Consider the following 19199-nt stretch of genomic DNA (forward strand, 5'->3'; position numbering starts at 1 on the left):
TTATTTATATAGCGCTTTAAACATAACAGATTGTGTAAAAGCAACTGAACAACATTAATTAGGAAAACAGTGTGTAATAATGCAAAATGATTATTAAAGGCAGTTCATCATTGAATTCAGTGATGTCATCATGCAGCTCAGTTCAGTTTAAATATATCTGTGCAATCATTTGCAATCAACGATATTGCTGAAAATGAAGTGTCCCCATCTAATCAAGCCAGAGGCGACAGGGGCAAAGAACCAAAACTCCATCTGTGACAGAATGGAGAAAAAACCTTGGAAGAAACCAGGCTCAGTCAGGGGGCCATTTCTCCTCTGACCAGACGAAACCAGCAGTTCAATTCCAGGCTGCAGCAAAGTCAGGTTTTACAGAAGAATCATCTGTTTCCTGTGGTCTTGTCACTTTGGTCATCTGAGACAAGGTCTTTACAGGGGATCTGTAGGGCTCTAGTCGTCCCGGTCTTTGCTGTCTTTCAGGGCTGTAGAGGTTCTTTCTAGGTACTGATCCACCATCTGGGCTTGATACGTACTGGATCCAGGTGACTGCAGTGACCATCTGATCTTGATACAGAATGGATGTGGTAGCTACGGTGACCTTGGAATAACATTACAACAATACAAAGCAGGTTGAAAATTGACCAAGTTGTTCTTATGTTTTATGCTATCTTTAATTAAAACAAATGTCACTTGTTTAATATTTTGTTTCTAATCCATTGACACGTTTTGGCATATGTTCCTGTTCAAATTTTAAAGTTAAATATTTCCTCATGAAAATCAATGACGTCAATTTTGACCCTATATCAAAGCATTGCCAACCACACATATATATTGCACATTAAAAAAATAAATAAATAAAAAAACACATTCTATGCTGGGTGACACTGATTACTGTAATAATTTATCATTTAATGAGCATCAAAAAAGAAAGTTGGAGCCAGAAAGATAATGATAGAGTGAGAGTGATATATTGTGTTTTAACTGCCCCATTGTTCTCCCAAATAGATGTATGATGACCTGGAAACTATGACCTGAGCTTAGCTTTGGTGAGAAAATATCAGAATCAGATATTTTAGGTCATCATGCGCACACAGGCTCAAACACAGACATATCAAACACAGAATATTGATTCTGACTTTGAGTAAACTGCTTTGATTCAAAGATAGACACGTTTGAATAAAAGTTAATAATCATCTATCGGTGTGCATTAGTGCATGTAGAATCAATCTCTCACAAATCTATGTGTCATATATGACCAGCTGGGGTACTGATAAAAATACACACACACAATTATGGCCTACTTTTCACAAAGAGTTTGGCAGTCTATAAACTGGAAGTCTTCCTCGTTTAAGAGGAAGAGTTGTGAGTGGATAAGTGGTTCTCATTTCTGGTCTTGGAGACCAAATCTGCACACTTTGTAAGTCTCTCTTATATAAAACACCTGACTCAGATCCGCAGCTTATTAGGTGAGGGCTCTATAAACTGAACTAAGTGTGTCAGATAATGCTGCGTACACACCAAAAGATAATCGGGCTGATTTTGGTCCGATTTCCCCCCTTCCGACTACCCTAGCTATGTCCCGATTATCTTGATGGTTCTACAGATTATTTTATCAGATTTTCCTTTGGTGTGAGGTGTGTTAAGAGTGTCCGAACCTGATCAGAAGAATGTCGGAGCAGCCCCAATCACGAATCGTAAATATTCAACGTTTAATATTTATGATCAGAAATCCTGATGTGTGGTGGGAACCCCAAGGACAAATGCGCACACGCTCTGGAGATTATCACGTAAAACGAAACAATATCCAATCAAAAAGCGAGATGATGTAAGATGGAAGCATGGTGTCATGGTGCAGCACAAAGTGAAATTGATGTGGACAGCAGAGATGGAGGATCAGCATGATGATTTGTGGCAATAGCACGAATGTTTATACAACATGGTGTGTATAAAATCACTCCAAATTCTATCACTGCAATTTCTTCCTGCATATCATCCGCCATGCTTATTCTGAAGTCTCGCGAGATTTTGCAAGATTTCCTGTGTTCACAGTCGAGACTCTGGTTGATAATCTGTTCGTGTGTGGTGTGCTGTCTTTGTCACATCATGGCACACGACACACTATAGGAGCAAAATTATTAAATCTAGGATGTTTTATCCTCATGTTTGTGGTCTATCACATTTTGAAAATCTTATAAGATGTAAAAAAAACAATTTGGTGTGTACCGAGCATAAGAGAGACGCCACAACCGGAATTGAGATCCACTGGTGTAGATTTTTTAAAAACTTTTGTATTCAAAAGATGAATGTCTATGTGAATGTGAAAAGTCATACAAGTTTGGAACAACATAAGGGTATAATAACACAAATTAAATTTTCTGTGAACTATTCCTATACCTTTACCTTAATTCTGTTTTTAAAGAAACTATTTACCATAAATGAAACAAAATGTGTTGATACTATCTTTGAAATCCTCATTATTTCAGATGTATTTCCCACTCATGTGCATAGCCGGCCGTCATTACCATCATGTAACTTCATTGTTTCCATACTCACATATCTCTCTCTCTCTCTCTCTCTCTCTCTCTCTCTCTCTCTCTCTGTTTCTCTCTCTCATTATCTATCCACTTATAATTCTTCTCTTACAATGGGTCTTTTCATATTGTCTGAAAATATGCCTTTTAACATCTAAATTGATTTCAGTCATTAAGCCGAACTGATTTCGCTCATTGAGTTGAACCAAGTAAGCCAAGAAATTAGACTTTTTTTTTGTACCATAAAATACACACACACACACACACACACACACAGAGAGAGAGAGAGAGAGAGAGAGAGAGAGATAACGAGAAGTAATTTCACACTTTAGCCTCTCTATTGACTTCCCATGTGCTTGTCAGCTGAGCAGCTTCCCTATTCTGATCTCTGCATAGATAGAGAATCTGTCACTCAAAATACACATGTACCTAGCTATCTAAATGGGGATTTTCCATAAATGTATAGTTATAAAGTAATAGTTATAAATAATACTTTAACAGAAAACTAAAAAAATGTTAAGTAGGCACACACATATACTGTACATGCAAACATACAGCACATAAGTTCAAACAATGACATCGACTGATTTTATATCAACTTACCTTACCTATACCCTTAAACATAATCCTTAAAGAAACCTGATCAAATCACCAGATTTAAATGTAAACCATATGAAAGTCCATCTAATTGCTGATTTTATTACATGAGCATGATGAAACAATATCTAAAAAATATGGGAGGCAACCACAATCCAACATGACAGTTTAACATAGACCAAGACATCAACAAATTAAACAAATTAAGAAAAGGGAATACAATCGGATAAACATTAAATTTACATTTAGCCAAAGCGACTTACAAATGAGGACAATGTAAGCAATAAAAAACTAAAAAACTAAACAAGACACAGGTAAAATTAATCTGAAATCATGAAAACATGATTGTTAACCATGGAGTCTCTGAAGCAAAAGAAAACACACGCAACATTACAGTCAACATGATTTGTGAGCTTTGAGGTCTGACTCACTAGTCTGTGTTCAACAGGGTTCACTATATTATTAAGAAAATTTTTCAACAGTGAGGACATTTTGGACCTCACAAGTATAGTCAAACCTGTATACACACAACAACAAACATGCACACAACACGCACAGAATATAAATATTGTGTTCCAATATAGACATTCAAAAGTATGGGGTCAGTAAATTTCTTCTTCTTTTTTTTTTTTTTAATAAATGATTAGGATGTTAGCACAACAGTTTAAAATTGAATAATAAATCATCATAATAAAATGATTTCTGAAGGATCATGTGACACATAAGACTGAGTATTTTAAAGAATATTAAAATAGGAAACCAATATTAAATATTTCACAATAAATAGTTTTTTTTTTACATTTGATCATATAAATATGGCCTTGATGAGCATAAGAGACTCTAGTAAAAAAAAAAAAATCTAATTAATACCCAAACTTTTTAATGACAGTATATATAAAAAGCTATATTAATGTGCCACTTGATGCATGCACATCACCCGCACACAAATCAGAGCACAGAAACTTGCACCCTGCCACGCTGCTCTCATTTATAAAATGGCTACTGGATCACTTATATTACCCAGTAATGAGGAGGTAAAATCGGTGTTTTGAAGTAACTAAACTCACATCTTTGTAGAGAAAGAGATGCATAGTTGCATGTAATTCACAAACACAGCTTTCAACAATCTCTCTCTCTCAAAATTGACATATTTCTACCATAAAAAAAGAAAGAAAAGTTGACTAATACTAAATTATTTGCAAATGTCATATCTTACCTAGCTCTCCAGTTTCAACCTGAAACCTATGCTTAAACTAATGTGTTCATTGCTTTGTTTCTCCATCATCATCCATCATCTTCCGCTTATCCGGGGCCGGGTCGCGGGGGCAACAGTCTAAGCAGAGACGCCCAGACTTCCCTCTCCCTAGCCACTTCCTCCAGCTCTTCCGGGGGGACCCCGAGGCGTTCCCAGGCCAGCCGGGAGACATAGTCCCTCCAGCGTGTCCTAGGTCTTCCCCGGGGCCTCCTCCCAGTGAGACGTGCCTGGAACACCTCCCTGGGAAGGCGTCCAGGAGGCATCCGAAATAGATGCCCGAGCCACCTCAGCTGGCTCCTCTCGATGTGGAGGAGCAACGGCTCTACTCTGAGCTCCTCCCGAGTGACCGAGCTTCTCACCCTATCTCTAAGGGAGCGCCCAGCCACCCGACGGATAAAGCTCATTTCGGCCGCCTGCATCCGGGATCTTGTCCTTTCGGTCATGACCCACAGCTCATGACCATAGGTGAGAGTAGGAACGTAGATTGACCGGTAAATCGAGAGCTTTGCCTTACAGCTCAGCTCCTTCTTCACCACGACAGACCGGTACAGCGACCGCATTACTGCAGAAGCTGCACCGATCCGTCTGTCAATCTCACGTTCCATCCTTCCCTCACTCGTGAACAAGACTCCAAGATACCTGAACTCCTCCACTTGAGGCAGGAACTCTCCACCAACCTTAAGTGGGCAATCCACCCTTTTCCGACTGAGAACCATGGCCTCGGACTTGGAGGTGCTGATTCTCATCCCAGCCGATTCACACTCGGCTGCAAACCATCCCAATGCACACTGAAGGTCCAGGTCTGAGGATGCCAACACGACAACATCATCCGCAAAAAGCAGCGACGAAATCGTATGGTCCCCAAACCGGACACTCTCCGGCCCTTGGCTGTGCCTAGAAATTCTGTCCATAAAAATTATGAACAGAACCGGTGACAAAGGGCAGCCCTGCCCGAGTCCAACATGCACCGGGAACAGGTCTGACTTACTGCCGGCAATGCGAACCAAGCTCTTGCTCCGGTCGTACAGGGACCGAACAGCCCTAAGTAGGGAGCCGCCGACCCCATACTCCCGGAGCACCCTCCACAGGATGTCACGAGGAACACGGTCGAATGCCTTCTCCAAGTCCACAAAACACATGTGGACTGGTTGGGCAAACTCCCATGAACCCTCCAGCACCCTGGAAAGGGTATAGAGCTGGTCCAGTGTTCCACGACCGGGACGAAAACCACACTGTTCCTCCTGGATCCGAGGTTCCACTATCGGCCGAATTCTCCTCTCCAGTACCCTGGCATAGACTTTCCCAGGGAGGCTGAGAAGTGTGATCCCCCTATAGTTGGAACACACTCTCCGGTCCCCCTTCTTGAAAAGAGGGACCACCACCCCTGTCTGCCAGTCCAGAGGTACTGTCCCCAACCGCCATGCGATGTTGCAGAGGCGTGCCAGCCAAGACAGCCCCACAACATCCAGAGACTTGAGGTACTCGGGGCGGATCTCGTCCACCCCCGGTGCCTTGCCACCGAGGAGCTTTTTAACTACCTCGATGACTTCAGCCCGGGTGATGGACGAGTGCCCCTCCGAGTCCCCAGCCACTGCTTCCTCAACGGAACACAAGTCGGTGGGATTGAGAAGATCCTCGAAGTATTCCTTCCACCGCCCGACGATATCCTCAGTTGAGGTCAACAGGTGCCCATCTCTACTGTAAACAGTGTTGGTAGGGCACTGCTTCCCCCTCCTGAGGCGTCGAACAGTTTGCCAGAATCTCTTCGAGGCCAACCGATAGTCCTTCTCCATGGCCTCACCGAACTCCTCCCAGGCCCGAGTTTTTGCCTCCACGACTACCCGGGCTGCAGTCTGCTTGGCCTGCCGGTACCTGTCAGCTGCCTCCGGAGTCCCACAAGCCATCCAGGCCCGATAGGACTCCTTCTTCAGCTTGACAGCATCCCATACTTCCGGTGTCCACCACCGGGTTCGGGGATTGCCGCCTCGACAGGCAGACCTTACGGCCATAGCTCCGAGCAGCCGCAGCGACAATGGAGGTGGAGAACATGGTCCACTCGGACTCAATATCTCCAGACTCTCTCGGGATCCGGTCGAAGCTCTGCCGGAGGTGGGAGTTGAAGATCTCTCTGACAGGGGGCTCGGCCAAACGTTCCCAACAGACCCTCACAGTACGTTTGCGTCTGCCGAGTCTGTCCAGCTTCCTCCCCCGCCATCGGATCCAACTCACCACCAGGTGGTGATCAGTTGACAGCTCCGCCCCTCTCTTCACCCGAGTGTCCAAGACATATGGCCGAAGGTTTGATGACACGACCACAAAGTCGATCATCGACCTACGGCCAAAGGTGTCCTGGTGCCACGTGCACTGGTGGACACCCTTATGCTTGAACATGGTGTTCGTTATGGACAAACCGTGGTTAGCACAGAAATCCAATAACAGAACACCGCTCGGGTTCCAATCACGCCCCTCCAGGTGTCACTGTCACTGCCCACGTGAGCGTTGAAGTCCCCCAGTAGAACGACGGAGTCTCCAGTCGGAGCACTTTCCAGCACCCCTCCCAGAGACTCCAAGAAGGCCGGGTAGTCCGCACTGCCGTTCGGCCCGTAGGCACAAACGACAGTGAGAGACCTATCCCCGACTCGAAGGCGCAGGGAAGCGACCCTCTCGTTCACCGGGGTAAACTCCAACACATGGCGGCTGAGCTGGGGGGCTATTAGCAAACCCACTCCAGCCCTCCGCCTCTCACCATGGGCAACTCCAGAGTGGTAGAGAGTCCAGCCTCTCTCAAGAAGTGTGGTTCCAGAGCCCAAGCTGTGCGTTGAGGTGAGCCCGACTATCTCTAGTCGGTACCTCTCGACCTCCCGCACAAGCTCAGGCTCCTTCCCCGCCAACGAGGTGACATTCCACGTCCCTAAAGCCAGATTCCGTGTCCAGAGATCGGGTCGCCTTCGACTGTCGCCCGATCCTCTATGCACCGGCCCCTTACGCTCCCTCCTGCAGGTGGTGAGCCCACAGGAGGGCGGCCCCACGTCACTCCTTCGGGCTAAGCCCGGCCGGACCCCATGGGGGAAGGCCCGGCCACCAGGCACTCGCATACAAGCCCCAACCCCGGGCCTGGCTCCAGGGTGGGGCCCCGGCTGCGCCATGCCGGGCGACGTCACGGTCCTTGATTTTAATTTTGCCATAAGGGGTTATATGAACTGTTCTTAGTCTGGCCCGTCACCAAGGACCTGTTTGCCTTGGGAGACCCTACCAGGAGCATATAGCCCCAGACAACAAACCCTCTCCACCACGATAAGGTGACAGTTCAAGTTCTTTGTTTCTGTGAATGGCAATCCTTGCCTATTTTGATTTGATTGGCCATCTCAGTTATATTGACATTGACGAGCACAGAGGCCGACCAGTCTGAAAATAAATTTAATTATTATTATTTATTTTTTTTCATCCTAATAAGAGTGCAGCAGTGGAGTGCAGCAGATCACTTTAAGGGGGGGGGGGGGTGAATGCTATTTCATGCATACTGAGTTTTTTACACTGTTAAAGAGTGCCATGCTAAACATGGACAAAGTCTCAAAAATTAAGTTGTACGTTTGAAGCGGTTTGTCACAAGTTTCGGAAAGTTTTTTCGAGTATGGCTCTGTGTGACGTTAGATGAAGCGGAATTTCCTTATATGGGTCCTAAGGGCACTTCTGCCGGAAGAGCGCGCGCTCCCGTATAGCAGAGCACTGAGAGCACAGTCAGACATTCACTGATCAGAGCGAGAGCGTCTCAAAAGAAGTGTGTTTTTTGTTTGCCAGGGCAAGAACAGCATTAAGGGACCAGTGGATGGAGTTTATTTTTACAGAGCATCAACGCAGTTGTGCAAGTGTTTTTGTTTTTTCCCTGCATTTCGAAGATGCTTGTTTTACAAACAAGGCCCAGTTTGACGCCGGATTTGCACATCGTTTATTTTTTAAGGATAATGCAGTCCCAACGAAAAAGGGTCACGATTGTGTGTTGGAACCACATGCGGTGAGTAAAACTGCTTCAAATATCTCTGTGTTGTTAACTTAGCTATCAGCGCGTAAGCACATCAAGTAAACAACATGCGATGTTGTCATCAAACTGCACTTTCCACATGTACAGCTTAAAAAAAAAAAAAAAAAACATAAAGTGGAACTTAGTTATTTTCCAAAACCGCTAAGCAAATATATACAGTTTCAGTACATATCACATAGAGACGTCGTTGCTGATGCTGCTCTTGTTAAATTTCAGCCTCTGGATCTGATTCTGGATCATAAATATACGCTGAATCTGACTGTTAGCCATGGTTTGTTTTGGATGTTTTTTTTCCTCAGGGTAATGTCACAGCTTCCAAACGGTCTCAACGCAAAAGCCTACTCGCGCTCGTGATTCTTTAGCTCCGCCCACACATCACGCCTCCAGCCGGTACAGACTATCTTTCTCTTATAGATATAATAAAACTAAAGACTTTTTGGAGTTATGAAGGATGCAGTACTACTCTATAGGTACTCAAGATTAACAGGATATTGATTGAAAACGAGCATTTCAACCCCCCTTTAAATATTGGGGGGACTTGTCCCCCTCAATGTCTGTGGTAGATACAGCCCTGCACAAAGAGTGTCATGTGTCCAAGTCTATCTGTTTCCATATGACTGAATGACTGAAGTCCCTCTGTCAAAGGATGTATGTAAGATATATGTCTCACACATATGTGTGCTCTTTAAATGTATATATGTGTGAGTATGTCTTGTTGCCTAGACTTAATAGGAAGGATTAAAAATTGTGGCACAGCACCATCCCAAATTGGCCATATCCCCACAGAAAACATTTATCAGATGGCCTTGTGGCCTTACAATAACACTGGCGCTATCAGTCGAGCACAGGCTTTATCTGGCATCCCTGCCCTATAACAACAATACATACAGTGACCCAGTTATGCGTCCAACCTCAGTCCAGCCTAATTCCAACAACAACAAATAGACTGGAACAACAACACTTTAAATGTAACCATATTTAAAAGCTTTTATTTCATGTATTTGAGTAGAATTACATAAGGTCAAAGATGTATCACCCCACTGTATCAAGTAATTCAGCTACAGAGGGCCATCAATGTCTAAATATTTCTACAATTTCTATTTGTGTGTGTGTGTGAGAGAGAGAGAGAGAGAGAGAGAGAGAGAGAGAGAGAGAGTTTATTAATTATTGATCTGCCAACATCCTTTGCACTTATGGATCTATATCTGCTAAATGCAGTGACCAAACTTGTGACACACAGACAACAGGACATTGATGACACACACCAAATTGTCCAGTTCTGCCCATAGGGGCCGCCAAAACTGTAAACTAAATTAATATCTGCAATCATATGATCCATGAAGTTTAATTGGAATGCATCATCTTTGTGACACATGCTGTTGACAAGGTTTTTTTTTTTTTTTTTTTTTTTTTTTCAGAAATGAAGTAAGACATCTCAACAAAAAATGGCTAGTCAGTAGCCAATCAGTTTCAGTGTTTTCACAATTTCAACGAAGGATAAGGGATGCAATAATAATGTTTTCCATTAGAGTGAGCCACTAGATAATAAATGCTTATGGGGTTGACTATTTCTTGCTTTCCTTATTGAAGTCTGTTCTTTTTGAAACTATCATGTATTTTCCTATACTGTTTCATAACTTACATTACAATCTGGTATTCCAGACTATTGCTTTTGCAGTGCAAAAGTTTTTTTTTATTTTTTATTTCCTGTTATTTTTAATAACGGATAAGATAAAATAATAATAATAATAATAATAATAAAATCTAAAAATAATTATTATTATTTTTTAATTATTAGGCAAGGAAGATGATCAGATCTTGGTCTTTCTGAAACCTGGGGCCTGTACCATGATGGCAGCTGAACAAATTCAGAGTTACAGGATTAGTTTTCATCAACTTTCTATGTCAACTCAGGCTTGAGATCCAACTTCAGTTTGAGATCTCTAACCCAGAACATAACCTGCCCCGGAGCAGGTTACCCATGTAGTGTAAGTTACTATGGCAATGAATGCCACTAAAAGTCAAGCCACTAACATGGTACCTAAATCCCAGGATTGTTGCAAACTAACCTGAAATTTACCTGGCCAGCCAGCTAATCCAGCTTCATGGTACAGGCCCCAGATCAAGATCTTGACTTTCTTGAACATTGAAAATGTTCCAGGACAAGACCAGGGCAACTAGATGAGCTCCAGAGACAGATCTTCAGCGACTTTGCTGCAGCCTGGAATTAAACTGTTGGCCTTTTCTGGCCAAGTACAACTGTAAAGCTGCTTTGACACAATCTGTATTGTTAAAAGCGCTAAATAAATAAAGGTGAATTTACTTGACATTAAACATTAATAATGACAACTTTTAATGCAACACAGCTCATGTACATGTACAGATGCCTTAAATTGCCCTGCTATGTTGCATTAACTCCTTAACTGTCACCCCCCTATTTTTTAAATAGGCATTAAAGTGCACTATCCAAACTACAATTGCTGTAATTTATGAACACTTTGGAATATAAACATAAGGTTGGTCTCTTTTTAAAGAAGAAAATTAGTAGATTTTGGCAAAAGTGGAATTGAAGTATCAAAAAGTTATAGAAGTTTAAATGTACTGTAAATAATATGCACTATATTAATTTTATTTTATTTTATTTATTATACATATTTTACATAACAGTTTTAATTCTAAAATTGGTACAAAATTAAAGCCTTGTGTCTAAATAAGCTATGTTATAAATTTGAAGTTGATATGAAAAAAATTGAGGTTCCTGTGAGATTTTATTTTGGGCGTCATACCACACACAGCCACTGGGAGTCATCAAAACTATTTTGAATTTTGCATAATGAATTTCTCTCTAGATTTCTCTGTGAATTTTACTTCTATCTCAAAATACCACCAAATATGAAATCCTGAGACTCAGAACTTTCCAATGATATGTTTGTTGCCAAGATTATAAAAAGTTTTGGTTCTAGAAGACCCTAATGCATTATATTTTATGACACTTGGCCCTGCCCACTAAGGGCGCCATTAGATTTTAAAGTACCATTTCCATGGTAAAGCAATGTCCGATTTCAAAATGGTTTTCACAGTATGAATCTTGGGCTTCTAAGCTTTCAAATGATATATGATGATTTGTGATGATTACTAAAAGATTTTATAGAGAAAAAGACAATAACATAAAAGAGTGCCTAGCGTCCCACAGGTGGGACGGTGACAGTTATGGGTTAAAAGTTATTTTTTAAATTTATTTTTGGGCAAAACCACTGAGAAACTGTGACAGAGGAATTTGTAGTTGTAGAGAATAGGCACAAGTGTGTCAGTAAATTTGAAGTCACAGACAAAAAAAAAACTTTTTTTTTTCTCTCAAATAATTGTTTTTACAAACACAACAGTACACCTTCTCGAATCCTTCAGTGCATGTGCAAAAAAAGTATTATTATTATTATTATTATTATTATTATTATTACTATTATTATTATAATTATTATTATTATTTATTTTATGCTTTTTCAGAAGTAAATAATGACAACAACGTGAATCTGCTGCTACGAGCCTCAAGCGCTGTTTCTCACTTGCAAATGACAGGGGACTCCTAGAAACCAAGATGGCAGCCAGGTCAGAGGCAACGGCTACTCCGAGTCCTAAAGATGGTGTTTTTATATTTGTTCATCTCGTCTTCTTGTCTTCAAACAATATCACTTTATTGCAAAACATCAGATAAACACTCAGAAACACGTCTATGATTGCCAGAGCCTTCTGGAAATCGGTATTTTGTACAAACACTAGCATCCGCCTGTGACTACTGAGAAACTACAAGGCCTTTGTCAGCTGCTGAAGCCCAACCCTGAGAACGTGGTCTAGCCTACTGATTCTACCTGCAGCAACGCGGGCAGTGTGAGAGGGGACAAACATGGCAAGCATGGAGGTATACAAACTAGGCTAAGGAATAACCCCACTAGACCAGCGATTCCATTACTCATGCTGTCAAATGTTCGTCTCTCTTAAAAATAAATAAATAGGATTTAATTAAAGTCGATCTACACAGCACAAGGCAAGGGATTGTTGTGTGTTTGTTTTCACAGACTGGAACATGTTTAAAGAGACACAGACAGCAGAGACACACAGAGCCTGTGGCACGCTATTCAGACCATCACTGACTACAAGCCCCTGCCACAGGTCTGTGATGATCCCTCCCAGATGCACTCAACCATATTTATTAATGGTTTGAAATGCAGAATGACCCATCTGCACAAAACTTCCCACACCTCCCAATGACCAGGTGCTCTGTGTGTGTCCAGCCAGTGTCCATTTTCGTCTATCTACAACAATTCTTGAATGCTTCATACTGGAATGGGGTAAGTATTACGACTTAAGTCTCTCCGGTTGCATAGACCCTTTCTGTGCAAAGAGGTCTTCACTGTCTATTTTTGCATGAGCGTTCTCTGAGTAAGAGCATGAACGGACACATTTTCTTGCTATGCTCAAACACTAAAGTTTTCCCAGTACACAATATATTGACTAACAAAGTGGTTCATCATACTTTTGTCTAATCTGTTATTCTTACTGTTATTATACTATTCTCAGGACATATTTAAGGTGATTAGTTCTAGCTTAGCTATGTGGCATTAGTCTGCTCTATTAAATAACTAGCTGGCGCTCTTTTTGTGTGGTGAGCATTAAAGTATTCTATCCTGGAGCTTGCACTTCGCAAGGCCTTCTATAGTCTGATGTTTTTATTTACTTCCTATCTATAGATGACTTTGTCTCTGGATTTCCTTCCAAAAGTTGTCAATGTTTGGACTTGGAGGTAAAAATTACTACTGTTCTGTTCATTTAGTTTGTGCCCTGTGTATTTAATGTCCTGGACACTGTATGCTCACTCATAACATCTGCTTTAAAGTTCTGCAAAAATCTTTGTGTAAGGACTTACTTTATTCTTTTTGCAGTCTATGATGTGTCTACGTCAGAAGGCTGGAGTGGAGACTGTTCAGAAGACTTGTCAGCACCAGCGGGTTTGGACAGAGAGCAGAGCAACAGGTAAATCCAGAGCACAGTTTTATCTGAGATCAGAGATGAACACGAAACGACAGGAGTAGGATGAAAGTGTAGCTTCTTGCATCAATAGCAAAACGAAATAATCTGGCAAAGAGCAAAAAAAAAAGTAGGGAACTAGAAATTGCGCCACTATGACCACACTCAACAAAACTAAATACGTCTGAATACTGTAACGCATATGCAGGTCATCGATTCATGGGTTGAATTCAGGCATATAAAATGAAACCATTTTACACTAAATGCCTGGCCTGGCGCCAGCCTGACTGGATTTAAATTATTTACGACAAGAAATTCCAGAGTCACGTGGGCGAGCCTCAAAGGAGACACGAAAACCCCCACATTCCACAACACACACACACACATAAGCACACACACAAAACAAACCTTTCTTAAAGTTCTTTACTTTTGTCATTTTATTAATAATATGTATTTTGAATATGTTTGTTCGTACAATGGTTAATCCTTGTTATGCAAGGATTATAATTTTACTGACTTGTAAATTGGAAATGTTTCTCCTAATTTTAATGTTCTCAAATAGAGTCATGATTCTGTAACCCCACTCCTGACCAGGTCGTAAAACTTTTTAACCTAACAAACAGGACAGGAAAGCTAACTCTTACAAAAAGAATGGTAAAATGTACTCAAATGTAGTCTAAATGTATATAACTTGCTGGTATATCACTGCTGAAATCTGACAAGCCCTAATTTATTAGGGTGGGTGTTTCCACAGAGACAAAGGAACTTTTTCCCGCTTCAGATCGCGGACGTTGATTGGTTGTTCATGCGAACAGAGGCGTGAACCATTTCAAGCCATAAGAGCTGACCCAGGAAGTTCCTGCCCTCTCTTACTCTTAGTTCTTCTTTGCTTCCACGCCTCGGACCTGGCTCAGCGTTCTGCGCACCCATGGGCCGCTCTCCTATCCTATCCTATCGGCTGAGAGGACAGCCGTTCCCATGGCTCCTTCGGAAGCTTTCGTTTCCGTTGTTTTGTTTCTTTGTTTCAAGGAAGACGAATTCTGAAACATTGTTTGTTGGACCTTTCAAATACTGTGCGATTCCGCAGCAACCCCCGGAAGACACACGCACGCTGGTCTCAAAAGACCACACACGCCACACACGCTGGACCCTGCAAGTATAATTTTTTATGGAGATTTAAATGCTGCTTAGAGTTGTCTATGATTTGATTCGTTGTTGTCTTTCAAAGGGTTACTGTCTGTGAGTTTGAATAACTGAACTTAGTCTTTGATCACGATCTCACCTCTCTCTCGTCCTTCCTCTCTCATTCATTCTCTCTCTCTCTCTCTCTCTCTCCCTCATTTGGATTCCGTTATGTCTTGTACAAAGTTTACTGTCTGTATTGTCGTACGCGTATTTACTCTGTGTGATTTGTAGTTTGATGTATTATTAGTTCAATTATTAAAAACCAATATATATTCATGATTGCCTCTGAACCGCTCACATTATGAGTCAATGAAGTGTCTGATCTTTTGCTACACGCTGTTTACTTTGAGCAACTAAATTCATCATAATGATAGGATAATGTTTTCATGGCCAGAGAATATTTTTCCTTGAATTATAATAAGTGATAACTTTATTGAAAATTGATAAGTTAATCTTACGGCTGTTTGCTGAACAAACCACTGTTTGATTTGCGGTAATTTACAGTAAGAGATATCACCATAATTGATATGAAGAATGGAATATTGACATATTAATGAGTAAATTACAGTGCCCTGTAATGAGTTATTGATATATGCAATTGAGCTATTTTTCATCTTCAATAAAATTTAGTGTAACTGTCATATGAGATATGTATTAATCATATTCCTGATTAATTAATCAAATTCCCTATATATCATTTGAGTTAATCTTTATGTACAACCCAGTGCGGCTACAATACATACAGTACAGACAAAAAGTTTGGACACACCTTCTAATTCAAAGAGTTTTCTTTATTTTCATGACTATGAAAATTTTGATTCACACTGAAGGCATCAAAACTATGAATTAACACATGTGGAATTATGTATGGAATTATATACATAACAAAAAAGTGTGAAACAACTGAAAATATGTCATATTCTAAGTTCTTCAAAGTAGCCACCTTTTGCTTTGATTACTGCTTTGCACACTCTTGGCATTCTCTTGATGAGCTTCAAGAGGTAGTCACCTGAAAGGGTCTTCCAACAGTCTTGAAGGAGTCCCCCGAGAGATGCTTAGCAATTGTTGGCCCTTTTGCCTTCAGTCTGCAGTCCAGCTCACCCCTAAACCATCTCGATTGGGTTCAGGTCCGGTGACTGTGGAGGCCAGGTCATCTGGCGCAGCACCCCATCACTCTCCTTCTTGGTCAAATAGCCCTTGATGCCTTCAGTGTGACTCTAAAATCTTCATAGTCATGCACATAAAGAAAACTCTTTGAATGAGAAGGTGTGTCCAAACTTTTGGTCTGTACTGTATAATACTAGGTACTCTAAAGATCTTGTGTACCAAAAATCTTTGTCATACATTTATGTTAAGACACTTTACTAGCTTTTAGTTTTGGAGCTTTGATGCAGCTATCATCTTCTCAAGGTGCAAAGAGGAAATAAGCTGCTCTGGTCATTTGACAATTTGCACTCATTATGTGAAAGTGCACATATTTAATTGTATCCCTTTATTTTTTCCATATTTGTAGGAAGTACAGTAAAACATGATTCAGTAAAGTTTTTAGAGCTTTATAAATGAAAACTTTTTTTACGGTCACTATTGTGACCAGTGGGCTTAAACTGGTTAAGGAGAATGTGATACATTCGTGTAAATGGAGAAGGAAGAAATCGAAGTCTGCGTGACTGAGGCTCTTGGCAATTTATTCAGCACAACAAAAATAAACAACATAAGAGTGGTCACATGCATCAAATAAGATCCGAGTATGCTGGTTTCTAACTTGGTTCCACCAGCAACATGCCAGGAATCAGACAGCCACAAGTTCTCTCTGCAACTTCTGCCTCTGAGTGGATTTTTTATGGTCTCCCCACGCCAATCACTGTAATTAGAAGCAGGTGAATGTCATTTTGCACTTGACCTACTTACACTCGTCTCTGACCGCTCCCTCGCGCTGCAAACACCACTAAACAATGCCCCCTTGCCAAGTATTCTGAATGAGTTAAACCCTTAATCCTGTTTTCTGAGTAATACTGAGCATATCACTATATAGTGTTGCAACACCCATGCTTATAACAGTAGATTGGTGGAGTAGACTCATTTATACCAATAAAATAATTTGGTTTAGGCCAGGTTTCAGTCAAGCAGATAAAATCTATTATCCGTGATCATTTCATTTACAATAATTGCTTTGGGTGCAAGTGATCTAATGTTTAGGAGCCCAAACATTAAAAAGTATTAATCTTGATCAGATTTTCCTAGATCCTGTATTAAATTTAAATTTTGACCTCACCATTCGGGAACAGACACAGTCTTTGTAGACTGGACAGTGCAAATACTTATATTATCTAAGCGGGTAGAATGTCATCATAGCAGTTATTTGAGTACTTCCTGTTTGCAGTTTGCTGTTGACGGCTGTGCTGCGTTTGAGCTCCGTCACTATATTCTTTTCATTGACTATTTTTAACTTAAAAATCAATTTTATACATCATTGTTTCCGTTTATATAACGCGTGAATATATCCTCTATTGTATTCTACAACAAAAACAATCAGAGCGCCTCGCTATCACTAGTTTTATTTTGATCTCCCGGGTCCGCTATTAGCTTTTAGCCAGTTAGCATCAGCAAGCGTGTTTGCTGCTAACTGCGCTTACATTGCTAATACTCTATTCTCACACATTACCACTGCTGTACTCACTGTTACTTGCTTTAATGGCGGATGAATGTCTCCACTCTGTGCAGCTCGAGCTCGAGGCCGTGGGGAAGCAGATTCGCGACCTGGAACAGAGGCAGGCCAAGCTGAGAGAGCGGAGAGCCACGCTGGAATCATCCCGGGCCGACGCTCACAAGTCCGGGGTAAGTATACAGCGTGCTGTTAACAGTCCCACCACGTCTACTCCGTGTGTTTCTCTGCGCAGGCCCGGTGCACCCAGGACGCGATCTTCCCAGATGTCCTTCACTGCGACGCCGGGACACCACGGACCCTGGGTGCATCCACAGCGGAGGACGCGAGCCGGGTCCCGGGCGACTACTTCTCCCCCTCCTGCCTTCGAGCTCTCCATCCAGAACCGCTTCGCTCCCCTCCGCGAGACAGGACGCGACGCTGTGATCATCGGAGACTCCATCGTCCGACACGTAAGTGCTACGTTAGCCGAAGGTAAAGTGCACACTCATTGTTTGCCTGGTGCTCGTGTTCTCGATGTTTCTGCGCAGATACCCGCGATCCTGAAGGACGGCGAGAGCCCCAGAGCGGTCGTGCTTCACGCCGGGGTTAACGACACCACGCTGCGGCAGACGGAGACGCTGAAGAGGGACTTCAGGAGCCTGATCGAGACGGTTCGCAGCACGACGCCCGCGGCGACGATCGTCGTGTCAGGACCACTGCCCACGTATCGACGAGGACACGAAAGGTTCAGTAGACTTTTTGCTTTAAATGAATGGTTGTTGTCATGGTGTAAAGAACAGAAACTGCTATTTGTTAATAACTGGAATCTTTTCTGGGAGCGTCCTAGACTGTTTCGCGCTGATGGATTACACCCCAGCAGAGTCGGAGCGGAGCTGCTCTCTGACAACATCTCCAGGACACTTCGCTCCATGTGACTAATAAGACAATTCTCAAATAACCATTATGATGAGTTTTGTTCTAACCGCTTAAATGCTAAAGGTACTTGCGCTGTAAAACCTATTAAGACTGTGTCTGTTCCCCGGATAGTGAGGTCAAAATATAAATATAATGTAGGATCTAGAAAAAATCTTATCGTAATTAAACCAGAAAAATGTAAAGTAAATGAACAAAAACAATTTTTAAAATTTGGGCTCATAAATATTAGATCACTCGCACCAAAAGCAGTTATTGTAAATGAAATGATCACAGATAATAGTTTTGATTTACTCTGCTTGACTGAAACCTGGCTAAAACCAAATGATTATTTTGGTCTAAATGAGTCTACTCCACCAAACTACTGTTATAAGCATGAGCCCCGTCAGACTGGTCGTGGCGGGGGTGTTGCAACAATATATAGTGATATTCTCAATGTTACCCAGAAAACAGGATACAGGTTTAACTCTTTTGAAATACTTCTGCTAAATGTTACTCTGTCAGACATGCAAAAGAAATCTAATGTATCTCTTGCTCTGGCTACTGTGTATAGACCACCAGGGCCGTATACAGAATTCCTGAAAGAATTTGCAGATTTCCTCTCAGACCTTTTAGTTACAGTTGATAAGGCGCTAATCATGGGAGATTTTAATATTCACATTGATAATGCAAATGATACATTAGGACTTGCGTTTACTGACCTAATAAACTCCTTTGGAGTCAAGCAAAATGTCACCGGGCCCACTCATCGTTTTAATCATACACTAGATTTAATTATATCGCATGGAATCGATCTTACTGCTATAGATATTGTACCTCAAAGTGATGATATTACAGACCATTTCCTTGTATCGTGCATGCTGCGTATAACTGATATTAACTATATGTCTCAGCGTTACCGTCTGGGCAGAACTATTGTTCCAGCCACCAAAGAAAGATTCGCAAATAACCTGCCTGATCTATCTCAACTGCTAATTGTACCCAAAAATACACACG

The 19199-nt window shown here is 41.7% G+C and overlaps 1 protein-coding gene across 1 annotated transcript; it reads left to right on the forward strand.

Annotated features, from left to right (window-relative positions):
• Positions 1–17003: 17003 nt before the first annotated feature.
• LOC127961379 (uncharacterized) lies at positions 17004–18233 on the forward strand. The gene is made up of 2 exons (XM_052560467.1): positions 17004–17740; positions 17819–18233. Exons 1-2 carry the CDS (start codon positions 17318–17320, stop codon positions 18203–18205), a joined length of 810 nt encoding a protein of 269 aa, XP_052416427.1. The 5' UTR covers positions 17004–17317; the 3' UTR covers positions 18206–18233.
• Positions 18234–19199: the final 966 nt, after the last annotated feature.

This window comes from Carassius gibelio, chromosome B7 (assembly GCF_023724105.1).
Source record: "Carassius gibelio isolate Cgi1373 ecotype wild population from Czech Republic chromosome B7, carGib1.2-hapl.c, whole genome shotgun sequence".
Lineage (NCBI taxonomy): Eukaryota > Metazoa > Chordata > Actinopteri > Cypriniformes > Cyprinidae > Carassius > Carassius gibelio.

What these genes read in the sequence shown, in the direction of transcription:
- LOC127961379 (XM_052560467.1), top strand. Translation starts at nt 17,318, where the DNA reads ATGGCGGATGAATGTCTCCACTCTGTGCAGCTCGAGCTCGAGGCCGTG. An exon ending in GAGACTCCATCGTCCGACAC is followed by an intron (nt 17,741 to 17,818) that starts GTAAGTGCTACG and finishes GTTTCTGCGCAG; the next exon opens with ATACCCGCGATCCTGAAGGA.